Source organism: Callorhinus ursinus, unplaced genomic scaffold, assembly GCF_003265705.2.
Source record: "Callorhinus ursinus isolate GAN/ISIS: 27379988/994484 unplaced genomic scaffold, GSC_fseal_2.0 scaffold1, whole genome shotgun sequence".
NCBI classification, from domain to species: domain Eukaryota; kingdom Metazoa; phylum Chordata; class Mammalia; order Carnivora; family Otariidae; genus Callorhinus; species Callorhinus ursinus.
The window spans coordinates 83,642,887-83,666,622 of NW_027397063.1; the positions used below are offsets into that span (position 1 = coordinate 83,642,887).

General features: G+C 41.9%; 1 protein-coding gene across 9 annotated transcripts in view; it reads right to left on the reverse strand.

The window, feature by feature from the left end:
• Positions 1-23,736, reverse strand: part of FNDC3B (fibronectin type III domain containing 3B) — a 343,320-nt gene that overhangs the window by 64,955 nt on the left and 254,629 nt on the right. For all 9 annotated transcript variants that reach the window (XM_073897214.1, XM_073897217.1, XM_073897186.1 and 6 more), the window contains 3 exons: positions 22,272-22,331; positions 13,431-13,569; positions 10,266-10,319 (listed from right to left, as the gene is read on the reverse strand). In XM_073897214.1, coding sequence (XP_073753315.1) covers positions 10,266-10,319; positions 13,431-13,569; positions 22,272-22,331 — 253 coding nt within the window. The remainder of the gene's footprint in view (positions 1-10,265; positions 10,320-13,430; positions 13,570-22,271; positions 22,332-23,736) is intronic.

Genomic DNA, 23,736 nt, shown 5'->3' on the forward strand with positions numbered 1-23,736 from the left:
GCAGAGACTGACTCACCCTTGGAAAGGTTTTTCTCAAGATGTGTTAATAACCTCAGGGACAAAGATGTCCTCCCCCAACCACTGGGAGGCATGGGGGAAAGGAAATGCCTCATCAAACATTTCATTCTTTAAAATAAAATTTGGAGATAAATTACAAATGTAAAAGGCTTTCAATATTTTAAGGAACATAGTCTCTATTTTCCCATTTCATCTTTTGCCCTTTTACTATGTACTTAAATATTTTTCCATTTCTTTCTAACCCATAGTTCCAAAAAATTTTTAAATTTTATAGCTATTAAATCAAATTATAACATATTTCTTCACCATTTTCTCCCCACCCCCTGATTAAACATTTTGCTGACTGCCTGTGAGTTACCCAAGGGAACAGGACACATGATCCTGCTTTATAGGTATGACACCTGTGGCAGAAATACTGTTCATCTCCTGGGTTCTCTCTCCTTATCACTAAGGGAACAGACAGTGATCTCTTCCAACTGCTAACTGAGAAGAGCAGTGCTTGAGTGCCCCTAAGCCATACTCTGCTGGCTAGCAGAACTGTGCTGGTGCAAGGATGAGTCCCACCCTACCTACCACTGCATCTCTGGGCGCACGTTGGTCTTCCTTCTCCCTCTTCCCAGAACACTTGGAAGAGAAGCAGGAGTATGAACAAGAGTTATATTACCTTTCAAAGTCCATGACCTTGTATGTAACAATCTTAGGGCATAGTACTAGAAACACTGTATGTGCGATACAAAGATAAAGGCAAAAAAGATTTTTAATGGCTTCTCATGACGAAGAAAGTCTACAGTCCTTCCCCTTGAATTGGGATGGGCTTGTGATGTGCTTGTAATGGACAGAATGGAGTGGAAATGGAGCTGTGTGACTTGCAAGGCTAGGTATGAAGAGATGATGAAGCTTCTGCCTTTTCCCCAGAACACTCACTGTCTCAATTCTGACTCTCCTGGGGCTGCCATGTTGTGAGGGAGCCCCAGATGAGGTTCTACCCAAGCCAGCAGTGACCGCTAGACTTGTGAGTGAAGACTCTGCCATAAGATTCCAGCCCCCAGCCAATGAGCCTCCCTGCCCACCTGAAGCTCCAGAAATTGTGGAACACGTACAAGCCATTCTCCCAGTACCCTAGTCCAAATTCCCAACCGAGAATCCAAGAAAGTGACTGTTTTAAGCCATTAAGTGTTGAGGTAATCTATTATACAATATTACACTCATCTATTTTGATGTCCATATATGTTTAACAGTATGATGTTTTTCAGTAAACTTTCACAAATTCCTCTTGTGCTATAAATAGCTAGTAGGTAAGGGAGTGGAAGTAAGCATTCTAGAACCCAAATGTGTAATGTCTGACAGAATAAAGGGTTCTATTTTCTACATGTACTTGGTACATGCCTTTTGTCCTCAAAGCCAACAAAGTAAGGTCTCTGAAGAGATTCTAAGAATTTTTGCAGAAGCTAAAAATGTAACCAGATTCCTACATGATAAAATCAACCAAAACTGTTCGGCAGGGCGGCGCAGTTACTTCATCCTACGGAGTTACATTTTAGACTGAAGTAAGATTTTTAGTAATACTATCCCCCAAACTGCAGAGAACTATGGGAAGATTTTTAAACACAGACACACAACAGTCTTCTGGGAATGGTTCTGGTATGACGTAACCTAAAGCCACCAGAGTGAGCAAATCAAATAACCTTACAAAGGACCCTGCGCATGTACTCGGGTTCCTGCCTCTCTGTGCTGTTTACGAACACATAAAAGAATAAAGTTCCAGTGGAGAAATCAATTTTCAGGTGGGTCTGCTTATCTAAAAATGGCTATCTAGGTATATAAAAAGTATTTGATTCATTTCATAAAATGCAACTCATTTTTAAAGTTAAAAAAATGTTTTTTTTTAAAGATTTTATTTGAGAGAGAGAAAGAGAGGGGGGAAGAGGGAGAAGCAGGCTCCCCGCTGAGCAGGGAGCCCGATGCGGGGCTCAATCCCAGGACCCTGGGATCATGACCTGAGCCGAAGGCGGACGCTTAACGACTGAGCCACCCAGGCCCCCCAAGTTAAACACATGTTTAAAAGTAACTGTTCATTTGTAAAGCTATGTAACTAAAAGACTGAAAACGGAACTTCTTTTTCAAGTCCATTTTCCCTCTTTATTAACTTATGTGTCTTCATCAGTTTGTCCTCAGTTCTTGGGAAGATGAATCCTCTAAATGGGTTGGTTTCCTACTGAGGAACTTCACACATCCATGGCCGATTCTGTACATATAACTCACACATAATCCAATTAATTCAGGCTACAGTATTTTTCCGTCAAGAGTAATTCTGTAGACTGTGGGGAAGGTGGTTGCTTTGGCTAACATTTCCAATTAGCCTGGCACTAACCATCCTGGAAGCTGGTATGCCCAAGGCTGGCACTAAGAGATCAAGTTGGCTGGTATTTTCAATTACCTTCTAATTAATAAATTGGAAATGATCCTTCCTGTTCCTCTTTACGACAGCCTAATTCCTGGCACAAGGAAATCAGAATGGCCACTGCAAGGGCGTTAGAATCCGTGGTGAGCCACCTCCCTCTGGTCACGAGAACCCTCCCTGATGTTTCCTCATCTATGGCCTCTTTCCATTGACCCCCTTCTCTTTCAGGGTCTTTCGCAGCTGCGCCCGCTCGCCTTCCGGAGCTGCTCTTACCACAGTTTGATAACTGCCTGCTAACTAAGTTATGTGAATTTGGTTATGGGTTGTCATGTGCTCGTGGCCCAGCGGCTGCTGGCTCCAGACAGGGGCTGAGTGACTCTGGGCCAGGGCACCCTCTGCAACAGTAGAGTTTAACCTGTCAAAAATGGCAACGATAAATCAAGTAAAAAATAAAGTTGCACTTGCCAACTGAACTCCCGCCAGTCTTAAAGATTTAGTCTGCGAGTACGTCTATATTTAGAAGTTGTTCCAGCACTGGCCGACCCTAGGCAACATCAAAGATAAATGTTGGCTTGAGAAATAAAAGAGCATGTATGTGTTCCGCATAACCATGTATAAGAAGGGGTTCCTAACAAGGAGGTGGGGATGCTCCCCATCTGGGTAGATTCAAAGGCTCCTTGTGCCAAACCTCACTCTCACCTCAGGGATGGCTCTTTCATTTGGAGCGTTCTGGCACAGAGGAACTTTCAAAGGTAAGAAAAGGGGGTGGGATAGTTTGTGTTGCACGATACTAAATAAATACTGCATGCATTTTATCCTTTGGCACACTAGTTTTTTTTCTATTAGTGGGAGAGGCTTAGCACGCCCTGAAATAGTCAAGGATACTCATTAGGTCCTTGGATTTAAAACCAACCAACATAATGTTGGATATCATCCGATGTCCAGTGCTTTGATCTGACCAGACTGTTGAGACTGGCCCAGTGAAGGGAAAGGAAAGAAGCAAGGGGGTGATTGTAGAAGAGGCTGCCTGTAGGATTTACCATCACCCAAGGCATGGAAGACTCAGCCCATCCACGTAGCCGAGGCCCAAGGCAGTTGTCTTCCAGCTGGCATCCGACAAGCACAAAAAACATGAGTTGATAAATTAGGTGCCATGGACCAAGACAGGTATTTGTAATTTTGGAGCAGCCAGAAGTTGCCCACAAAGTCGGCTACCCAAACACATAATAACTCATCCTGCATACATGTGACAAATGACACAAAAGGTGTGTGTTGGAATGTCAACACACAGGGTTTCAGATGCCTGGGGCTGAGGTCCCTAAAAGACAGAGCTCCTTGAACTTAGCTCTCTGCCATTGGTACCGGAACCGCTCTGAGTTCTTATATCCCTCCTGGTCTACTTCCCTCCAACAGAAGCTGGAGTAGAGGAAGCTGGTCCCCTGGCTCTCTGACACCACCCCCGCACGTGGCAGTGGAGGTCTGGGATGTGGCAGAACGCGGCTACCCTGCCAGGTCACTGATTCGGCTCAAGACACTCAGGTGAAAGATGGTTTGTGACACACAGAGTGCCCAACGACCCTGGCACCCCACTCTCCCAACTCCATAAGGGTGTTCCCCAAGAATGACTCAAAGAGCATGTGGGCCTGGCAAGTGGCATCTTCATTTCAGTTGGGCACTGGCGATTGCTTGCGGAATGCTAACCCGCCTTCCCAGTTTTCTCGCTGGACCAACGCTACGCAATCTAAGGCTAAGGCAGCATGGCACCTTGGAGAAAGTGGTGGCCGCATCTTCAGGGAGCTCTCCTCATGCACTGTGGGAGACCCAGTAAGTCACTCTGCCTGCTGAAGCTCCAGTCCCTTCCATGAACGGTTGCTGTCCAACCAGAGAAGCCATGGGCAAATTCCCTTGCGCCAAGAAGCATTCCGAAAGATATTAACCATGCAACACCTAAGCTAAAAAGTAATCTGTTTCACAAACCAGTTACCAAGCACCTGCTCAGGGGCACTGAGCTAAGCTGGCTCCTCCTAAACTCGGTGTCTAAGAAGCGACAATCCACGGCCTGAGGTCAGCTCCACAGGGTTTCGGTAACAGGACTGTTGAGCATGCTCTGGCTTGCTCATGGGTCCCCAGGGGCTGTATGGGCTCTACCTGAGACTGGCCTTTTCTGCTCTTTCTACTTCAAATTATACTTCCCTTGACTTCTGTGGCATTTATCTCATTCTTAGTTGCCTGTGTTTTACAGCTGTGTTGGCTCATTAGTCACCAGCACAGCCAGATGTGAAATTCCTATTTGGGAGAGCTGAGTCACATGTGAGAAAGATTCCTGGGAACTGTACTAGTCACATTCCCACAAAGCTATTTCTCTGGTTCTTTCATATGTTCCCTACATGTCACGTCCGGAAGCCAAGCTAATGGCAAATTAACATCTATACATAGCACGGACATCCGTGTTTGTTTAGTTCAAACTGGAGACGCTAGCCTTAGGGCTCCTCTGTCGAAGTCCCACAGAAGAATGTCATACAATCCTTCTGCTGGCTGACTTTTCCTACCCCAGACCCTGATATGTACATAGGTGACATGAAATACTCAGGACACGAAATCTGCTAGTCCCCAGGCTAACCCACTGAACCCCAACCCACCTGGGAGGTGACTGACACTGATTTGAGGTGGAAAAGCAGAGGCTCGGGGGCTAAGTTACTTGCTTGACTAGTTACAGACAAAGCAGAGACTATCAATCCAGGTCTCTTCAAGTGAGCACCATATGACTGATACACATCATCAGTATGAATCCGTGTCACACAATCCCAGCAAGACCATAGGAGACCTGCATTTGCTCTGAGGGACCCGCTTCGCCAGCACCGTTCAGACTTTGGAATGGAACGAATGAAAAACCTTATCTAAGAGTAAAACTCTCGACGAGTTTCCCATAAATACTGCCTTCACAGAACTTTTGTTTTCTAAAATGGAAAACAAAGTTCCTATTTGACTGTGAAGTTTGCTTTTACATAAATCTCCCCCCCCCCCCAAAAAAAGGCCAGATCACCATCCCTTAAAACAAGACTGGGCAGGCATGGAAGTGCAAGTCAATGCAAGGTTCCTAATTCTTTTTTGGAAGAGCCCCTCCCTACCCTAGAGATATCTGTGTCCTCAATCCCTCCCTCTTAGCTCCTTCTAGAGAAAACCTCCCACCCCTACTAGATACCTCAGTGTCATCAAGCTGATGAAGCAACAGGAGGAGCCAATTCAGCTCAGGTTGGTTCCCAAGAAACCGACAGGGGCAGGTCAAAGATATTAGCTAAGGGGTGGCCCCTGAATGGCGTAGTGAGCTTTAAGCACTGGCTCCTCCTTCCTGAACCCCTACTTCCAAATCTCTCCATTGTGGGAAAGAACATCCACCTTGGGAAATCTAGCACCTAAGCCTTGTTTTGCTCTTAAAAAGTTAAGAAACTTTTCTCCCATTCATAATTCTGGATTAAACTAAGACTTAATTTACAAAAGAGTAAGTTTATTGTTGTTCCTTTAAAGTTAGAGCTAGGTATAATACTCGGAACTAGCAGGAGAAAGAAACCCTCATAAGGCTTTGGGCCTGCTTTCTGCCAGCCTGCAGAATGACTGTGACTTGGAAATTAAAATGCAAACACGGGGGTAAATGTGAGAGTAGGGACCACACTGTGATCAGAAAGGGGTTAAAACATAACAAGGGCTCATCAAGTAGTCCAGTAGAAAACTACCTTGAAAATGGTCTTCTGCCTGACGGGAAGCTCCTGGAGGCGAACACAGTGGCTGAAGACCCACAAAAATGCAAGGTCAACTCTCTCAGGTCCCATGGCTGAGAACACAAAACTCACCTCAGTCACCACAACATGGGGATGTGACCAGGCAAGTGTGCACCTTTCCACACTATGAGAACTGACCTGTTTCAGGGGAAGATCAAAACTGATGGCCACAGCTGAAAAGCCAGTGACACCTGTGTGTTCCATTTTTAGTGACTGATTACCATCTCCCCGTCAGAGTTACTTCCCACACTGACTTAAAACTTGAGGGACTGTCTAGTTACAACTATTAACAGAGAAAAGTAGGTAGCTATACCTCTTGCAGAACTATCAGTAATTTCCAAGTGAATTCTCTGGAACAATGATGCAACATGGATGACAATGAATTCTGGGGAGAGAATCAGCTTCCCTCTGAGTGGTAATAGGTTTCTGCTTTCTCTTCCCCATCAGGGCCACACCTGCCCTTAAGAGACGAGCAGCCGTTAGCCACTGATTAACTATTAGCTCTTCCCATGGTCAACCCCACACACCATTCCCGGTCCCTGCAGAAATACAGGCCACGTACTCACTGTCTCTATGCCGCTGCTCTTCCGTTAGTGAGGCCTTTCTCTAAGAAACATGACAACAGGACTTGATGCTCTTTCAAAATTTCCCATAGTTTTTATTGGAATGGTGATTAAAAACTGAACAAAAAAATAAAGTATTCCGAGTACTCTAACCAGTGCTGTAATGCTATAAAAAAAAATATGAAAAGGACATCCAGACATGGATGGGGCCATCTCACTCCAAGCCGTGATTCTCAGACCAGTTGTCAGAGAGGAAACAGGGTGGAGTGCTACTCCTGAACACAACCTTCTTCAAGACTCGGAGTGGTGCCTGTCCCCCTCTCAGGTAGGAATCTGTTCCTCTGTGTACCCTACTGTCCTTCTGCCCTTCCAGCCGCCTGGGCAACAGAGAGGCTTAGGGGTGTATGGCTGGTCCGGACGGACATCCTGGGAGAGAAGAGCTCAGGCTCTGGAGAGGGTTCGGTGTGGAGAGGGGAGTGACTCTAGCAAAACACCCCCTCCCATTCTGCTGCCCCACCATACTCCACTAGGGCAGATTCTAGAAAGAGTCCCTGTTACCAGGTGTACCTGACTCCAGAGACTACCAGGAGAAGGTTTTGAAGGGATAGCCAGAGCCTCACATGCTCATATTTCCTGGAGGGCAGATGTTGTTCTTGGTGCCTTTGATTTTCTTCCTTCAGGAAGTCAAGGCTTGAGTAGCATGGGAATGTGGGATGCAAAAACCAACCCAAGTGAGCTGCCTCAGGAGGACTACTGTCCCTAACCTAGCCCCAAATTTAGAAACACAAACTGTTAGGCTGTTCTGTTAGAAACTTTACTTCTGAAATAGGCAGGAATGAATTGGTTACTATTGCTTCTATTCTCACTGCCAGGAAACCCAAAGATACCATTTTTAAATCTTTTTTTAGAAGGACTGAAAAGGAGAGGCACAGTATCAAGCAAAGAAGCTACTGGATGGAAAAATTTGAGAAGCATGTGGTTCAGTTTGTTTTATTTATGTCTGTTTAAGAGTACAAGAGGAGAGCATTACATTAGCTTCTTTGGCTCTCAGGGTAAGAACATTACCTTCCTTATGTCACAGATCCCTCCTAGGACCGTATATAGTGTTGAGGTATTGAGGGCATGCTCCACAAATGCTGAAATAGTTAATAAATGCACAGGCCAAACACCAGTGAAAAGGATCCTAAAACATACTCTTATCACAAGGGACAATCCTAAATAAGGAGTTTGGAGAGAGCATCAGTGATGTAAATATACACGAGCTAATGGGTAAACTGAGGACTGGAGGGGTCAAGCTGCCCATGTAAAACCAGAAACAGAATCCACAGCTCCTAATCTTGGCGTTCTTTCAGTTATACCAAGGGGGCTCATGGAACTTAAAAGGCCAGGGAGCGCTTCACAGAGTTTGGGGTCCAGAAGTTTTTCTACAAGGTGAATATTAAGCCACAGAATACAAAAGGATCCCTATGTTGGCAAAAGGCCTATAGTGGGTGAGAGTCCACTAACCTGGAGTCTTTGGTAAATCTCAACAGAGCCAGCGCCAGCAGGAATTAGAAGGTGGGAGAGAAAATGAAGACGGGGAAGGCTGAAGAATTAAGATGGGAGCAAGGAAAGGATGGAAAGAGAGCAAGCAGGGAAAAGGCAAGAGAAGGCCAAAAATAAACAATTTAACATTGTGTGGTCACTAGGCTATGGTGGGTGCTAATGATTATAAATGGTCATTAGACAAAGCTTCTCCATTTCATTTGTGGCTGTAGCTTATTTCCTCCACGCATCCTGCCAGGGCACTTTCAATCCAAATTCAAAGGGAAGGAGGCCAACAACTCAGTCACCATTACCATTTCCTGTAGCACCTGGGTTCTCCTTGGAGGTTTCCCATTCAAATGCTCAACTTCTCTGACCCTACTTCACTTATGAGGCCATGGTCCAAAGCAGCAAAAAAACATAGGAGACACACATGCGTGGGCACGCACACACACGTATACACACACGCACGCACCCAGAGCCTGGAGGAGATCTGAAAGGAAAAATGCCTCCTCTTTAGCAGTAAACTCGATCTTGATATAAAACCTCAAGATAGGAGGAAAAACATCAGGCAGGTCAGTGCGACAAACCAACGCACACTTAACACTTTCCGTTAAACTCTCACTTGTCCTTTCAGAGGAAGAGGGGGTGGTAAGGCATTGCCCTGCGCTCACAGGTCAGCCAGGTTCCTTTCCGGCCTCCTGGACCGCCTATAAAAATCTCTTTCCACAAGGGCCGTAGGGGTGCTTTCACTTTCCGCTCAAACCACCTTAAAATGAAACCCACCTCATCTGCAAAATATCCCGGGTCAAGTCTGAGATTTCACCAATCTGTACGTAGGAACTATTCACAAGGATCCCCGGAACAAGAGATCGCTGTCTTGGGTAACTTGGAACTCCAGCTTTCAGATGCAACCCAGATGGGAAAACACACTAACGCAGAAAGCGATGAAGGGCCCCCTTTTTCACATCAAAATTTCACCGTGAGAGTTTCGTCCAATTTCATTTTACATTTGAAGAAAATATTTTTTCCACACTCAACAAGTCACTTTTTGCCTAAGCCTGAATTCTGGATCTTTAAAATCCCCCTAAATTTAAGTCACAAAGACTAGTTAAATTGCATTTCTCCCCCAATTCCACATTTCCTATTCTCGAAATCCTTCCTCTATTTGCTCACCCACAGAAAGATAGAATAGAGCAAGGGTAAATGAGTGAACAGAATTAAAATCTACAGGAACAAAAAGTACAGTTCCTTTTTAGAAACGAAAGGCTTCTTTCTGCATCCAGTTATTTCCTGCCTGAGATTCTGTGGGTAGTGTTAGCAAGGCCAGAAATGCACAGGGTCACCATTCAGCACAGAGTGGGCTCGAGAATAAGGAGACTTCACCATGGATACCGTCTTAGGGCCTCTGAGGGTGACAGAAACAGCCAAAGGGGTGCCTGTTATAGGACGGTCTAGTCCACAGGGTGATCACACATGCCTTTGCGAGAGTGAGACCTCCAGGCATGGCTCCAACTTTCCCACAGAGAACGCTCAACAGGGCAATACCGAAGTACATCCATGGCGTCAAAAAGAAGAAACAAATTATGCTTCCCAAGCCACACTGTGGTTTACCCTATCAAAACCATCTATGCAGAATGGCCCTGAGCAGTCAAGATAACAAAGCAGTCGATCCTTAATACAAATTGATGGCTGGCTAGGCACTAGGGACTCCACAAGAGATAAGACCCTGCCTTTCGATTCTGTAGCGTTTCTTGCAAATAAGCCAAGTAAATATATTTAATGCAATTTAATACAATTCATTACACTACTTTAGCCCGTCTCCCTCTTCCACAGTCAATACTATAGGTTTAAATTTTTCACTACTTACGTTCTTTTTTCCCATGTGTTTAGCACATCTTAAAAAAGAATAAAATGGTATTTGTTCAGCAATTTTATTTTTGAAATGGTGTTTTAGATGGATGGATATGAAAATAGGCTTACCTCATCCCATTCTAAAAGGTAGTTGGTGATTTTTGAACCATTATCAATTGGTGCCTAAAAAAAAGAAAACCAGTAAAATGAAATTAGGGAAAGCAGTTCACAGACAAAACTTACGAGCCCTCCACTTGGTTCAAATACACTACCCACGCTAGCCCTGTGCTGTCCCCTCGGGCGGGTAACCCTGGTGGCTCCTGCGTTTCCCTGGGAAACATTATCACAAATGAATTTTAGTACAATTCAACTGTAGAGAAAGCCCCACTACTAATAAATCATACCCCACAAAGAGCCGAACCTGCTTTCTCCTTTTTACACCCACATGGTGCCCTACTTCCTCTGGGGATAAGACTTTCAAGAGGCACTTTAGGAACAGGGGGAGAAAAAAGGCGGCTGAGAAATGCAGATGCTGCTTGGAGTCCGGCGGTTAAATCTGACTCAGCCAGGTTCAGGGTTTAAGAGTATATGTTTTTTTATAACTTCCTCCACACAGCTTTTTTTTTTTTTTTTTTTTTTTATTTTTTAAAGTTTAGAAAGCCTTCTGTGCCATTGAGATTTCCCTTTAAAAAAAAAAAAGAGGAGATTCCCCTGGGAGATTCCCAGGAGCAGTTAGCTCTCTGCGTGCTAGCAAAAAGAAGTCTCATCTTTTGCTTTCCTCTTAAAAGCAGGCGGAGATCTACTTCACTGAGAAAACGAGCACTGGGCAACGGGAAGGGGAGAGGAGAACCTTGGAGAAGAGTGCTTTGTGGGGTTAGCCCTGCTAGAAGGGGGTGCTGCCGTGTGGTCCCTCACTGGAGGAGGGTAGTAAGGTGGAGGGTGGGAGGGAGGAGGCAGCTCGAGGGAGGGCTAGACCAGGTCTCCCCACTGCACAAATGTGTCTGGGCCTGACCACCGCCCCCACCTCCCCAGGAAGGAGCAGGAGTCCCACAAACCACTTTTCAGCCCCTAGCAAAAGGCAGCCGGGTCCCCAGAACTGCACCTAAAGCCCAGCTCGGCCGTTTGTCAAGTGTGGGCTTCTGTTAGTCACGTGATATCATTGTTTAATTTCGTGTTCTGAGAATAAATGATGTGATAAGTAATTGGGAGAATATATATAAATCACCTACTCAACTACTGGGCAACTCAGGAAGCACTCGGGGAACAATAGCTGTTGTTTTATTTTTGTGACTAATAAATCATCATCAAGGGCTCGGTAAATACTAGTTAAATTTATCAAGAAACTCTTCTCCCTCCTTTCACCCTCTGGGTCACATCACCCCTGAGTCTCAAACCCAGATTTCAGGGGAGTGCTCTATGTTCTACTGAACTGTAATTTCAGGCTTTGTGGGCTCATTTTGGGAAACAGGGATCTATATGAAGTTCTAAATAACGGACACAATCGAAGTTTTAGATGAGATTCCATTTCTAAGATAAAAACTATGTTTATGATGTTTATAAATTTCTCTAGAGAAACTGTTCTTTCAGTAGTTTCTTCTAGGATATCCTGCCCCACCACCGAGTTCTTAATTCCTTGAGCGTGGGCGCACTGATTTTGGTTTTTGTATTGCCCTATCTCCTGCTGCTGACTAACAAGAAGTGAGAAGATCTTGACTCTCTGTGTGTTTGTGGGTTCAAGGACAGGTGGGCAGTCAGAGCCCTGTGCCCCTGTCCTCGAGCCCCCAGCCGGTGCACTGTGATTAGGAAATCCGTGTTAAGGACATTTAATGAAAACTGAACAGAATCCAGAACTTTCAAGTTTGTACTTGACTTCATGGAATAAGAGTATGTTTCTGATTTATAGTTAAATAAAGGAAGAACGAAAATGTGAACTATTTGCCTCCTAATAAGTAACCTTTTTCTTGAAGACGCTGGTCTGCCTAAGACCTGGATTTCATCCAGGTTTTAAGCTGAGTATGTATCAGTGATTCCCAACTTTAGGTTTATAAGACCCCGGGGTCCCTCTGGTAATCTTAAGATTTCTTTTATTTTCCAAACAAAATGAATTTTAATTCTTTCGTTTAAAAAAGATAATGTTCATGTATGTACATGTGCAAATAGAGACCATATTTTAAAATGGATGTGTATCTCCAAGGACTTATGATGACCAGTTGGGTGTTACAACTCTGAAAAGGTAGGGAATCACTGACCTGGATTATCCCTGGAAGCCAGGAAGGAAAATAAAATAGTTCAGATTCTAAGCCAGTCTAAACTTTGCCTTTGCCAAGTAACACACGCCATGCTGGCCAGTGGCCATGAGAATGCAGCTGCCCACACGAGAAGGGTCTCCAGAAGCCCGGGCTTTATTGCTAACTACGGCTCTCAAAGGCCTTTATGGATGCCCTGCATAAATTCAACCTCCTGCCCTGGGAACCAAAGGACAAAGTATGTCTTCACCAATGTAAGATCTCCCTAGCCATCTTACTTCTTTCACACATTAGCGTATTCCCCAAACACCATAACTCTTTATCTCTACCTCTAGAAATTTCACATCTTAAACTGCATTTAAAATATAAACACAGAGAAATAATGACTAGAGAGATGGATAACAGAATCTGCTATCTTCTTGTGAACACACAACTGTGGCTAATAAGCTAATGAGACACCATAAAGACCTCTCTTTCACAAGAGTTACTTGTAGCCAGTAAATTATATTTTATGAAAACTACTATACAATTCAGACTTTAAAGAATAATGAGTAACCCTAACTGAATAAAGCCTAATCAGTAAAAGTTAGTTAAGTCTTAATGTAGTTAGAACGCTTAACATTCTAGGCAGTTTTAAATAGTAAACATTTTAGAGTCGCCACTGAAAGAAGCCAATGGAGCCGAAACCAACTTATCTCTAAACTTTTCTTCATGAAAACTTTCCACTAAAGTTTTCAGTTCAAACGTTTGTTGAAATGAACGAAACCATTAGAAAGTGATGCAATTCAGGTATCTTAAGTATTCATATCATGTATAACATATTGCTCATGAACCTAAAAGATTTATCCCTGCAGATCTTTGTATTTCCACCTTCTACACTGCTTTGCCCAGTTTTTATAGACATAACAACTTTCAATATCATAATAATTTGTTTCACATAGTTACTATGTAGAAAATCAAACACCATCACCAGACGGGAGTAGTGCTGAATGAAAACGTTTCAAATGGCTCAAGGTCAGACTGTGCCCGACACTTTGCAGCTACCCACCTTCCACTGCAAGGTTAGCGAACTTTTGCTCCTGTGTGCCAGCTTCGGTGGGAAGGGACACTCAGGTGCACAGCTGTGGGTGGTGAAGCTAACGGGCTCGGAGCAGGATCCCTTTACGGAATTGTACATGGCATATACCCTGAAAGCAAACAAAGACAGTCAGTGGCGGTGGCCATCGCGGAAGACCAGGGTTTTTATTTCAGGTTTGCACCAGGGCTTTCCACGGAAGAACAGAATTTATGTAGTACATGCCATGACTCTTTCTCTTACCTACTGGTCTTGTCCTAACTATGGCCAGCATCTCCAGGAGATAATGACCCCAGCAGGGAATGGGCCTCAACTCCTCTCCTTCCACCAATGGTCAGAACCCTCTGCCCCAATTAAGACAAGCAGGGTCTACTGACTGGGAAACAATATGCCGAAGAAGAAAATATCCCTGGGGCGCCTGGGTGGCGCAGTCGGTTAAGTATCCGACTCCCGACTCCTGGTTTCGGCTCGGGTTGCAATCTCATGGGTCCTGAGATTGAGCGCAGAGTCTGCTTGAGTTTCTCTCTCCCTCTCCCTCTGCTCCTCCAGTCCTCCCCTACCCCCTCTTTTTCAAATAAATTAATAAGAAAGAAAGGGAAAGAGGGAAAGGGAGGGAGGGAAGGAGGAAGAGAACGAAAGAGAGAAAGAGAGAAAGAGGAAGGAAGGAAGGGGAAAAGAGAGAAAAAGAAAGAACGAACGAATACATCCTTATTCCCAAAATGGTCTTTAAATATACATTGTAAAATCATCAAGCCACTCTCCAGCTGACTTTGTGTGGAAGGAGGCTGAAAGTAGAGTTCAGGGTTGGCTGAAAAGAGACAAGAAGTAGCACTAAGAGCCTACAAACTGGAGAGAGAAGTACAAACAATGGGATCTTTAAACTGTTTCGAACACTGCAGATATTTAGGTAGAAATATGGATGCTTCACACACAGAAACATGCTTGCTACTGCCAAGTGCATCTCTGACTCAACAAACATAATGTTCAGGTACAGTTTATCCATGTGAACATTTTACTTTTGCACCTGGCACCGAGATTAAAGCTGCGTACTCTACGCATTAAAATGCCTGGCTCAATGCTGAACATATGGGCACAATTTCTCCAGAGAAGTTATGAAGAAAAAGCATACAACGTACTATTATAAAATTATACTTCTTTCAAATAGCATAAAATAGGCTTATGTTGATTTTTTACCACCTTCTTTCCTATTTTTCCATTTTTCCTTAATATTGAGCATTAAAAAAAAAATCCAACTTGAAAATCTACTCTTTTAAAAAGACAACAAAGAAACTTTTGCTGCCTAAAAGAGATGCAAGGATTAAGCTAATCAGAGTTGGTAAATAAATCAAGCCCTTAATTCTTGAGGTCCCATTAAAGATAGAAGAAAACTCACAATCAAAAGGGGAAGTAAGCTTCCCAAAGCTACACAGCTAGAAAGTTGCCTCAACTGAACAGTCGTGGAAATCTAACCGCTAGACTCTACTGCCTACTGTCCTTACTCATCCCCAAATTAACGCTTCTCTGAACACCCACAATCTATCTCCCCTCTACCCGATGAACATAAACAATGGCTAGAGATAACAACATTATGGAAAACAGGACCTAATTAGGTATGTGATTTGCAAGGTCCTGTCTCCTCAAGATCTAACACAAAGAATTTATGAAGGTCATGCATGTTAAAAGTACTAATGCCTAGTTCCATCTTAAAAGGTGAGACACATATTTACTGGATATTTGACCTGTTTGCCTTATGGGAGGACACCACGACATCTGATCCAAACAAAGGGTACTTATTAGGATCTCTTCACCCAACCTAATGAAAAGAAATGTCCCTTTTTGCATTCACTGTAAGTAGGAACATGATATTATAAAAGTGAATGGTAGATTTGGCAAGATCATTTCTATGTATCAGGACAGGCTCACTGGGAGTTAAGTTACTTAAAATGAATCACAGAACATTCCAGACATGGGCAGGGTTCCTGCCTAAATTTTAATAGACTGGTTGGATTCTACAGCTGGTGGCTCATGGGTTACATCTGGCCCAAGGGAGGAAAAAAAAAATAAAATCACAGCCACCTATGCATGAATGGAAGGACACAGGCAATGGTCGGTACAGAAAGAGATAAGCAGACGTTACGCACTCCTAATGAAAGATAATGCCACTATCTATGAAACCTTTGCCAGAAAAACTAAACCTGTATTGGATTAAGCCTCTTTGCCACAAAACACAAAGAGAATATATTAAGCAAAACTACAGGGATGCAATCAGCCTAATTCATACTGCCAAAAATTCTACGGGATAAAAAAAAAAAATTATTCCAACAAATAAACTGCAAAGGGACAAAAAAGAAAGGGAGGGAAACCTACAGATGAAAAGAAATTTATGAGATACCAGCCGAAAGGAATATTCAGACCATGTCTGAATTTCAATTACAACAAACTGAAGAAACAAAGCCTTCATTTTTAGGACAGTTGAGGAAATGGAAACAGTCACTGAATTTTAAAGACATGAAGGAATTATCCTTTTTGCTTATTTTGGATGGGCATGTGATGATGGTAATGTGGTGCAGAGATGAAATATTATGATGTCTGGACTTCACAGCTGTGTGGGCAGGAGTAGTAGGTGGAGGCAGCAAGGAAATGAGAAGTTGGGCAATGGGTCTATGAAAATCCATCAGTTACTGTCTACTTCTGATTGTATCTGAAAATTTCTGAAATAAAAAATTAAAGATCAAGCCAACACTTAAAGTTCTGGAGATCTCTCATTTAGAAAAATGAACCTCTGGTTTCTCTCAAAACTTAGAAGTTCTACTAACACAGCTGCATACTTGCATGGTAGTAACCAGACAGAGAGGTGGGGCAGGTGCTGTCCAGTTCAAGTCCTCACCACTTCCTGCTGTTTCCTCAACATGGAGATGGCTTCTCAGCTGCCTTGGACCCAGCTCTTGACCCACTTAGGTTCCTAGGAGGAATTTCACTTCACAGTCACTGGGCATGTGTTTACAAACTCAGACTCTATTCGGGTTGACTGGGTCCTGAATGTTCGCACAAAGTCAGCCTCCAAATCTACATGGCAAATAGAGCAGAGGAAAGGAAGCAGGGACAAGGGCCTACAAAGGGCTGGCTGACTGTGGTGAGTTATCTGCGGAGACCTGGACTCAGTCAAGTGCACTCTTGCTCTTTAATAAGATTCTGGGAGTCATAAAATCCACATTTATTAAGCTAGAGAGACAGGAGTGACTGAAGCTCCTGATAGCCAGGTTGGCAGGATGACTGCTGATGGGAGGAACAGAGGATCCTGACGAACAGAATAAAAATTTGAGGCTGTTGAAGATGCACAGTTGTACAAGCCACAAGGAGTTATTTTTCTTGTCTTTCAAATCAAAGAATGTTATAGTTTAAATCAGGACTCAGTGCTTTGCACTTGTAATAAAAGTCTGTCCTCAAAGGAAATGAGATCCATTTTACATGGCAATGTAAACGTGCTGCATATAATATCTAAAAGCTGACATGATATCTAAGTATACCACGATTATATCCGTCAATTAAAGTTGTTCAGTAAATAGATAGCAACTAACTGTTCCGTTTTTAGCAGGCACTTTTACAGAAAAGTCTCTGGAAATGACGCTTTATTTTTAAGAACATTGTAATAATGTTTTTCATAGGATGGTGATGTGTTTCTCTTAAGTATCATCATGTGAAAGGAGGATCAGTTTCTTGGGTTAAACAAATCAGCAAACAGTTCAGTTCCTTTTGCATTTATCCCAGCCAAGAAGAATACATTTTTCTAATGATATGATTAATCTTGTGTTGGGTTTTCACATTTGTTTCAGTTTAAATACTGACTAAATGCTCATGAAACAGGTGCTCCTAAAATTTCAGAAATTCGCCTCCAACTTCCTCCAGCACATCTGTGACATGGTAGGAGCCACGGTTTCTAGTCAATAACACCTATTTCATAATTCTGTACTGAGACGGTCAACCATATTTTTGGAAATATTTCATCATGTAATTTTTCTGAGAAATGTTACTACGTGATATCATTTCTGGACAATTTCTTTGCCAAACTGTTAATGCCAATGACTGGAAAACTGCTTCAAAGTTTGTCATGAAATTGCTACCCATTCCACCACTCAAATTCCTGATTATCCCATCGTTGTTCTTGACTTCCACAATAAAACGGTTAGTTCAATGTCAGTATTAATTCTAAAACTACCAATTAGGAATATGGTATTTTTGTGTATAAATATCCATACAAATCAATGAATATAAATGTTTATGTATATAAAGTTATATACTTACATTACAAGTATTATAAAATAGTTATTCATGTATGATGTATGTACTGGATTTTTCTCATTTCTCCCTCTTCAACATATAATCACACACACACGATCTTTCTGTCTCTGTCTTTCTCACACACACACATACAAATAAGATTCTGTATTGGTGGCTTTATACAATAAATAATACAATGCCCTATATGGAAGCACCAAATGTTAAATACACTTTGGTAATTACAAATTGATTTCTTTTAAACATTCAACCAACATTAAAATGCAAAAAGCAATTTGTGTTAGAACTTGGTAACAAATATAAAAGTGATGACTTTGGTAAGAATCTAACCCAAGACCCAACACCTAAATTTTTCAAATTAACATAATAGGAGTATTACTTTCCTCAATCACCAGGAAGAAAAAAAAGGCTGAATAGTTAGATGTGAAGAAATTAAACACAAAAACTCATAGCAAAAAATGAGTATGAAAAAAAAAATCTTTAAAACCTAATATGTCTCAATATACAATTTTTCATGTGGGATTTGGCCTAAATGGCATGGCAAGTGCCAATCTAAACAGCCATAGAGCCATGACTGGTAGCACTGTCTGGAGGAGTCCCGATCCCAGTGGGCTGATAGGGAGAGGTCACGAGCTATCCTGCCCAGGAAGTGAGGCTAGCTAAGCACCAGTCAACGACAGCACCCATGATCAAGAGACTGCTACTTTAAAAAAGTTTTTTTTTTTTTTTAAAGATTTTATTTATTTATTTGACAGAGAGAGACACAGCAAGAGAGGGAACACAAGCAGGGGGAGTAGGAGAGGGAGAAGCAGGCTTCCCCACGGAGCAGGGAGCCCCATGTGGGGCTTAATCCCCATGGACCCTGGGACCATGACCTGAGCCGAAGGCAGACGCTTAACGACTGAGCCACCCAGCCCCACCCTACCCCCAAAAAAGGTTTGTACATCTGATTGGTGAACTCAGGCAATACTCACTAACAGGAGGGAGAAAAAGAGTTGAAAATAGGAAAAAGCACGGAATGAAGATACAGAACGATCTGAATGAAGGGGATGGAATCAGAGTGGCAAAAATCGAAGGCAACAAGAAATATAAGAAAAGAAGCCCGAGACAGGACTTTAGTATATGACATGAAAAAGAAACCCTTCACTCTACTGAAGGTGGTACAGGGAGACTTCAGCAGGCCTTCATTGAAACGTGCAGTGTTAGGAACTGGAAGGAGAAGGTAGCCTGCTTGGAACTGCTGAAAGAACTCTCTCGTTTCCATCAGTGGCTCTACAGACTTGCACCAGGTGACACTTTCTAATTGGTAACACACAAATAAATAAAAATGGCAATGAATGTAATTGCTTATTTTGCAGTCATCCAGTAATGGAATTCTTCTGCAGCTTCTATTATGGAAATTTAGTGAGAAAATTATTTCCATCCAGACTTTTGAGGCATTAGAGGTGAGTGTTAAATTTAAAATTATATTTGAGGCTACTGTGTTTGATATGAGCTTACTTTCTGGAACTAAGACGTTGTGAATGTTAACTCAGCTACATCATAAAAAGAGATTTTGCTCCTCTTTTTTTTTCAGGTGCCAAGTATGACATATCTTTATCCCAATAAAATAGTAAGTGAGGGGCGCCTGGGTGGCTCAGTTGGTTAAGCGACTGCCTTCAGCTCAGGTCATGATCCTGGGGTCCCTGGATTGAGTCCCGCATCAGGCTCCCTGCTCAGCAAGGAGCCTGCTTCTCCCTCTAACCCTCCCCCCTCTCATGTACTCTCTCTCTCTTTCTCGCTCTCTCAAATAAATAAATAAATCTTTAAAAAAATAAAATAAAATAGTAAGTGATATGGTCAAACCATGCACAGGCTTTGAACCTATGTCATGAAGTTTTTTATCATCAGAGCGTGGAAACACCGCAACATCTTGGAAAAACAAAACAGAACAAACAGAAACAACATTTATACACTTTACAGATTTAGAATAGGTTGGCACATATACTTCATTTCTTCTCACACCATCTTCCTGAGGCTGGTATCCTTCTTATTCTCATTTTATAAATGAGAAAACAAGGCCATTTAAGTTTAAATGGCTTGCCTAAGCACACACCCTTACTAAGGGACTGGGCCATTAACCCCCAAGTCCAAGCTCTGTCCCCTACTGTCACGCTGCCTCACCAAAGCAATTCAAGACAGTGGAAGCTAAATCTAAGCAGGAGTTGCAAACATTTCGATTCTTCTCTGGCTTGAAAAAGGAAAGACTGTATAAGGTGAGAGAGTGAATGATCTACAAGAACTGTGGACCAGGCAGGGAAAAAGGAAAATCTGGACTGTAGACAATTTTATTAGGAGAGAATTTTTTTTAACTACTAAGAGAGATTACGACCAAAAAGAGGAGAATTTTCTAACTCTCTGGCAAACAGAGAAAGAGACCACATAACAGTAGTGCCTCGGCTGGTGTGTAGTGTTGCACTGGTGTGGTGTATATCACAAGAGTGGGGTCCCTGATGTGTCAGGGGAAAGTCTGGGTCCAAAGCCTCTAGAGAGTTAACTACCTCATGTTCCTATTCCTCTTGGGGCAGCCATTGATTATTCCTTTTATCTGCCTGGGAGTTCAAGACGCTTATAAGACATGGCAGTAAAAAGAACCAATGAGCCAATGTTGTCAGAATTTACCCTTTGTGAGATGAATTAAAAAGAAATGAAGGGAAACAACAGATTTGAATGGCAAACCAAGGGCAGACTCCCGAAGACATTTAAGTTTCTTTAAAAAGACATTGTTAGCTCATGAATGAGCAGGAAATTAATAAAGTAAACCTTTATAAAGCAATAACAATCAACTGTTAAAAGATGGAGAGAAAAGGAAATATATGTTAACAATGACTAACATGGAACATTTACATGGCTCCCTATATGGTGGTACATTTTCTGGTTCGTTGTTAAATCAACCATTTGAAAGGATAAAGTATTTCTATTATCATCTCAGTTTCACAAATTACACACATTTTTTTGTTTGTACAGACTGTGAAAAGTTCAATATGCTTGGGCTGAAGCTAACTGATTCAAAATCCAAATGTTTTGATTTAAACAGGAAGAGAGAGTTGTAACAGAGTTCTATGCAATACAACAACCAAGCAGATAAGCATGTTGAGACTGAATATAAAACACCCTGCTTTTTTATGTATGGCTTTAAATGTAGTTTTAAACACTTATGTGGCTAATAAGGTATTATAATCTGACGACATCCCTACTACCCTACCTTTGTTATAGAGAAAATTGTGGCCTTGATTCTATGTGATTAAGCATGGTTAAAATAGTCAATTCACAGCAGAACGAGACTAGAACTCAAGCTGCCTCATAATTAATATATGTTCCTCCTATTAGGTTATGTTCCCTCCACTCCATTATGAAAGAACCTTGGAAAGTATAATAAAGAATGTGTGCTTGATGTTGCAACTGTATTACACACATGCATAAATGAAGAATGAAGACAGAATCCGCTGTTGTGTATTCTTTTAGATAAAATTACAATTTCTGGTCAGCTTATAAAATTAAATAAAATTTTAAGTTAAAATTTAAATTTAAAAAATGTTACGGATCACATTCAGAGACCTATTTGCAAACGGTATGTGAATGTATCTTAAAATGATTAGATGAGCTCTGTAAAAGTTTATGTAATACTCCCCTCTTCACAAATCTATGGCTGGCTGGGTTTCTTCCTAAGATTAGCTAGCTCTGCTTTTATAGTAGTCACAGCAGAGTTTCCAGAAAAAAATCATAATAGCGATATCAGACTATGTATCGGATTATATGGATTCACTGTTTTGCCAAGTTGGGCTAATTCTTATCACAGATAATTTGATATTTGCATTACTTGTCTCATTTCAAAACCTACTATCTTTTAAGGCCCAAAGGTGTTCTTGCAACATGGCAAGACTTATTCATTTGTGCTGAACATACAGTTTATATGTAAAGGGCTTTAACAAACAACTGATACACCAATGGCAAAATATTCATTTCTTTTACAGAAGGGAAATATTATATGTGAAACCATACAGTCAATAGATCTTTATAAAAGTTATTTTATTTTTTTTTAAATATTTTATTTGTCAGAGAGCAAGAGAGAGAGAGAGCAACAAGCAGAGGGAGAAGCAGGCTCCCCACTGAGCAGGGAGCCTGATGCAGGACTCGACCCCAGGACCCCGGGATCATGACCTGAGCTGAAGGCAGACACTTAACTGACTGAGCCACCCAGACATCCCTATGAAAGTTATTTTAAAAATCATTTAAAAAATTCAGTTCAGGGTATCATCTGTTTTTCTATGACCTTACTAGTTTTCTATTACCTTACTGTGTACTCCCCAATCACTATGCTCTCAAGTGCACAGCACTAATGCATGGCCAATGAGCTAAGGTATTAACAACTTTTGGTTAGGCAAGTGCCCTTACCCAAAAACTTTTGAAAAGGAGCACATGATTTCTTTCAGCAATCTGAATTCTCCAACATAGGTCAGGTCTCAGATCCTAACTCACCTCACATGATAATCAGTCGCTGGTCTGAGATCTTTCAGGTTACATTCTAATTCTTCTCCACTGCAAAGAGAAATCATCTATTAGTCAATGATACCAGTTTCAACAGTTAAGACAGGTTTGGGATTTGGGTCTCATAGTCATGTAGGGCAATGATTTCAGAACTCTTGTGTCTGACTCCACCATAAACCAGAAATAAACTTGCCTATCTTGTACTATTACCCTCCTGGACTAGAAAAATTAAGATTCTTTTGAATGATGTCATCCTAGATCGGGAAAATGGCAAGATTTAGCTTACTAATGAAGTTTCAAAAGGTCTTGTCAGTTCTTCAAAGTAAATAAATAAAAACAAATAAGGAAACTAAATAGAGAGATAAATATAAGTGTAAAATAACTATACCAGCTGTCAACTGAAGGTAGCTCTCAGATTCACCTTGGCAGGAACCCCAAATGCTTCAACTTCTCAACTCTCTTGAAGAAATGCCAGTGTGCTTCCCTCACATATCCATACCAATAGCTCTCTGATATATACACATACAAATCAATACTCTCTTACATAAAACAAAACCACTTATATGATCTGAAGTTGCAAATGCAACTCAGCTTAGTCATGAGGCAACGGCCAACATAAAATAAGGAATGTTCCATTAAAAGTTTTTAAAAGGTGAGGGGTGGGGGTCTGAGTGTATTCCTCAAAAAATGTCAGGGCCACAAAAAGACAAATACTGTGTTAGTGTTCCAAATTAAAGGTGAAAGACATATGTCCACGGACTGTAATACCTGACCCTGGACAGGATTCTGTCCTAGAGGGGGAGAAAAATGCTTTAAGACAGTATTTAATGAACTGATAAAGCTGGAATGTGGACAGTGACTAGATCAAAGTATCTTATCAATGCATATTCATGCAGTTGGTAACTGCACTGCGGCTATGTAAGAAAATATCCTTATTCCTGGGAAGTATACTGAAGTACTCAGCAGTAAAAGGCCATGCCATAGACAACTAATGGGAAAAAATACAGGTTGGGAGGAGAGAAAAATAAGAGAGAATAACTCCAATAGTAAACCAAAGAGGAGAAAAAGGTAACTAATAGGTGAAATCTGGGTCACTTCCTTGATTTATTTCTGCAACATTTTATAAATTGAAAATTATTTCAAACAAAATACTTTTTTAAAGTTGCAAAATGGAAGCCAGTGTCCACACGGTGCCTACAGTTCTCAAGTCTGACCTGCACTGTATCTATCCTTAATGTGTCTTTGAATTTGCTGGATGAGTTTGACGTTAGGAAGGCTTATGTAACAATTCAGATTTCCAGTATTTCTTGGAAAAAAACAAACAAAAAATCCAAAGACATCGGTACCTCTACGCCTGCATTCCCCTATGGCAACAACCTATTTCAGGTGAGTGGCGGTTGCCGCTTTCAGAAGAAGACAGGAGTGCTCCTGTACACCTCACCCCCGACCTTCCTCC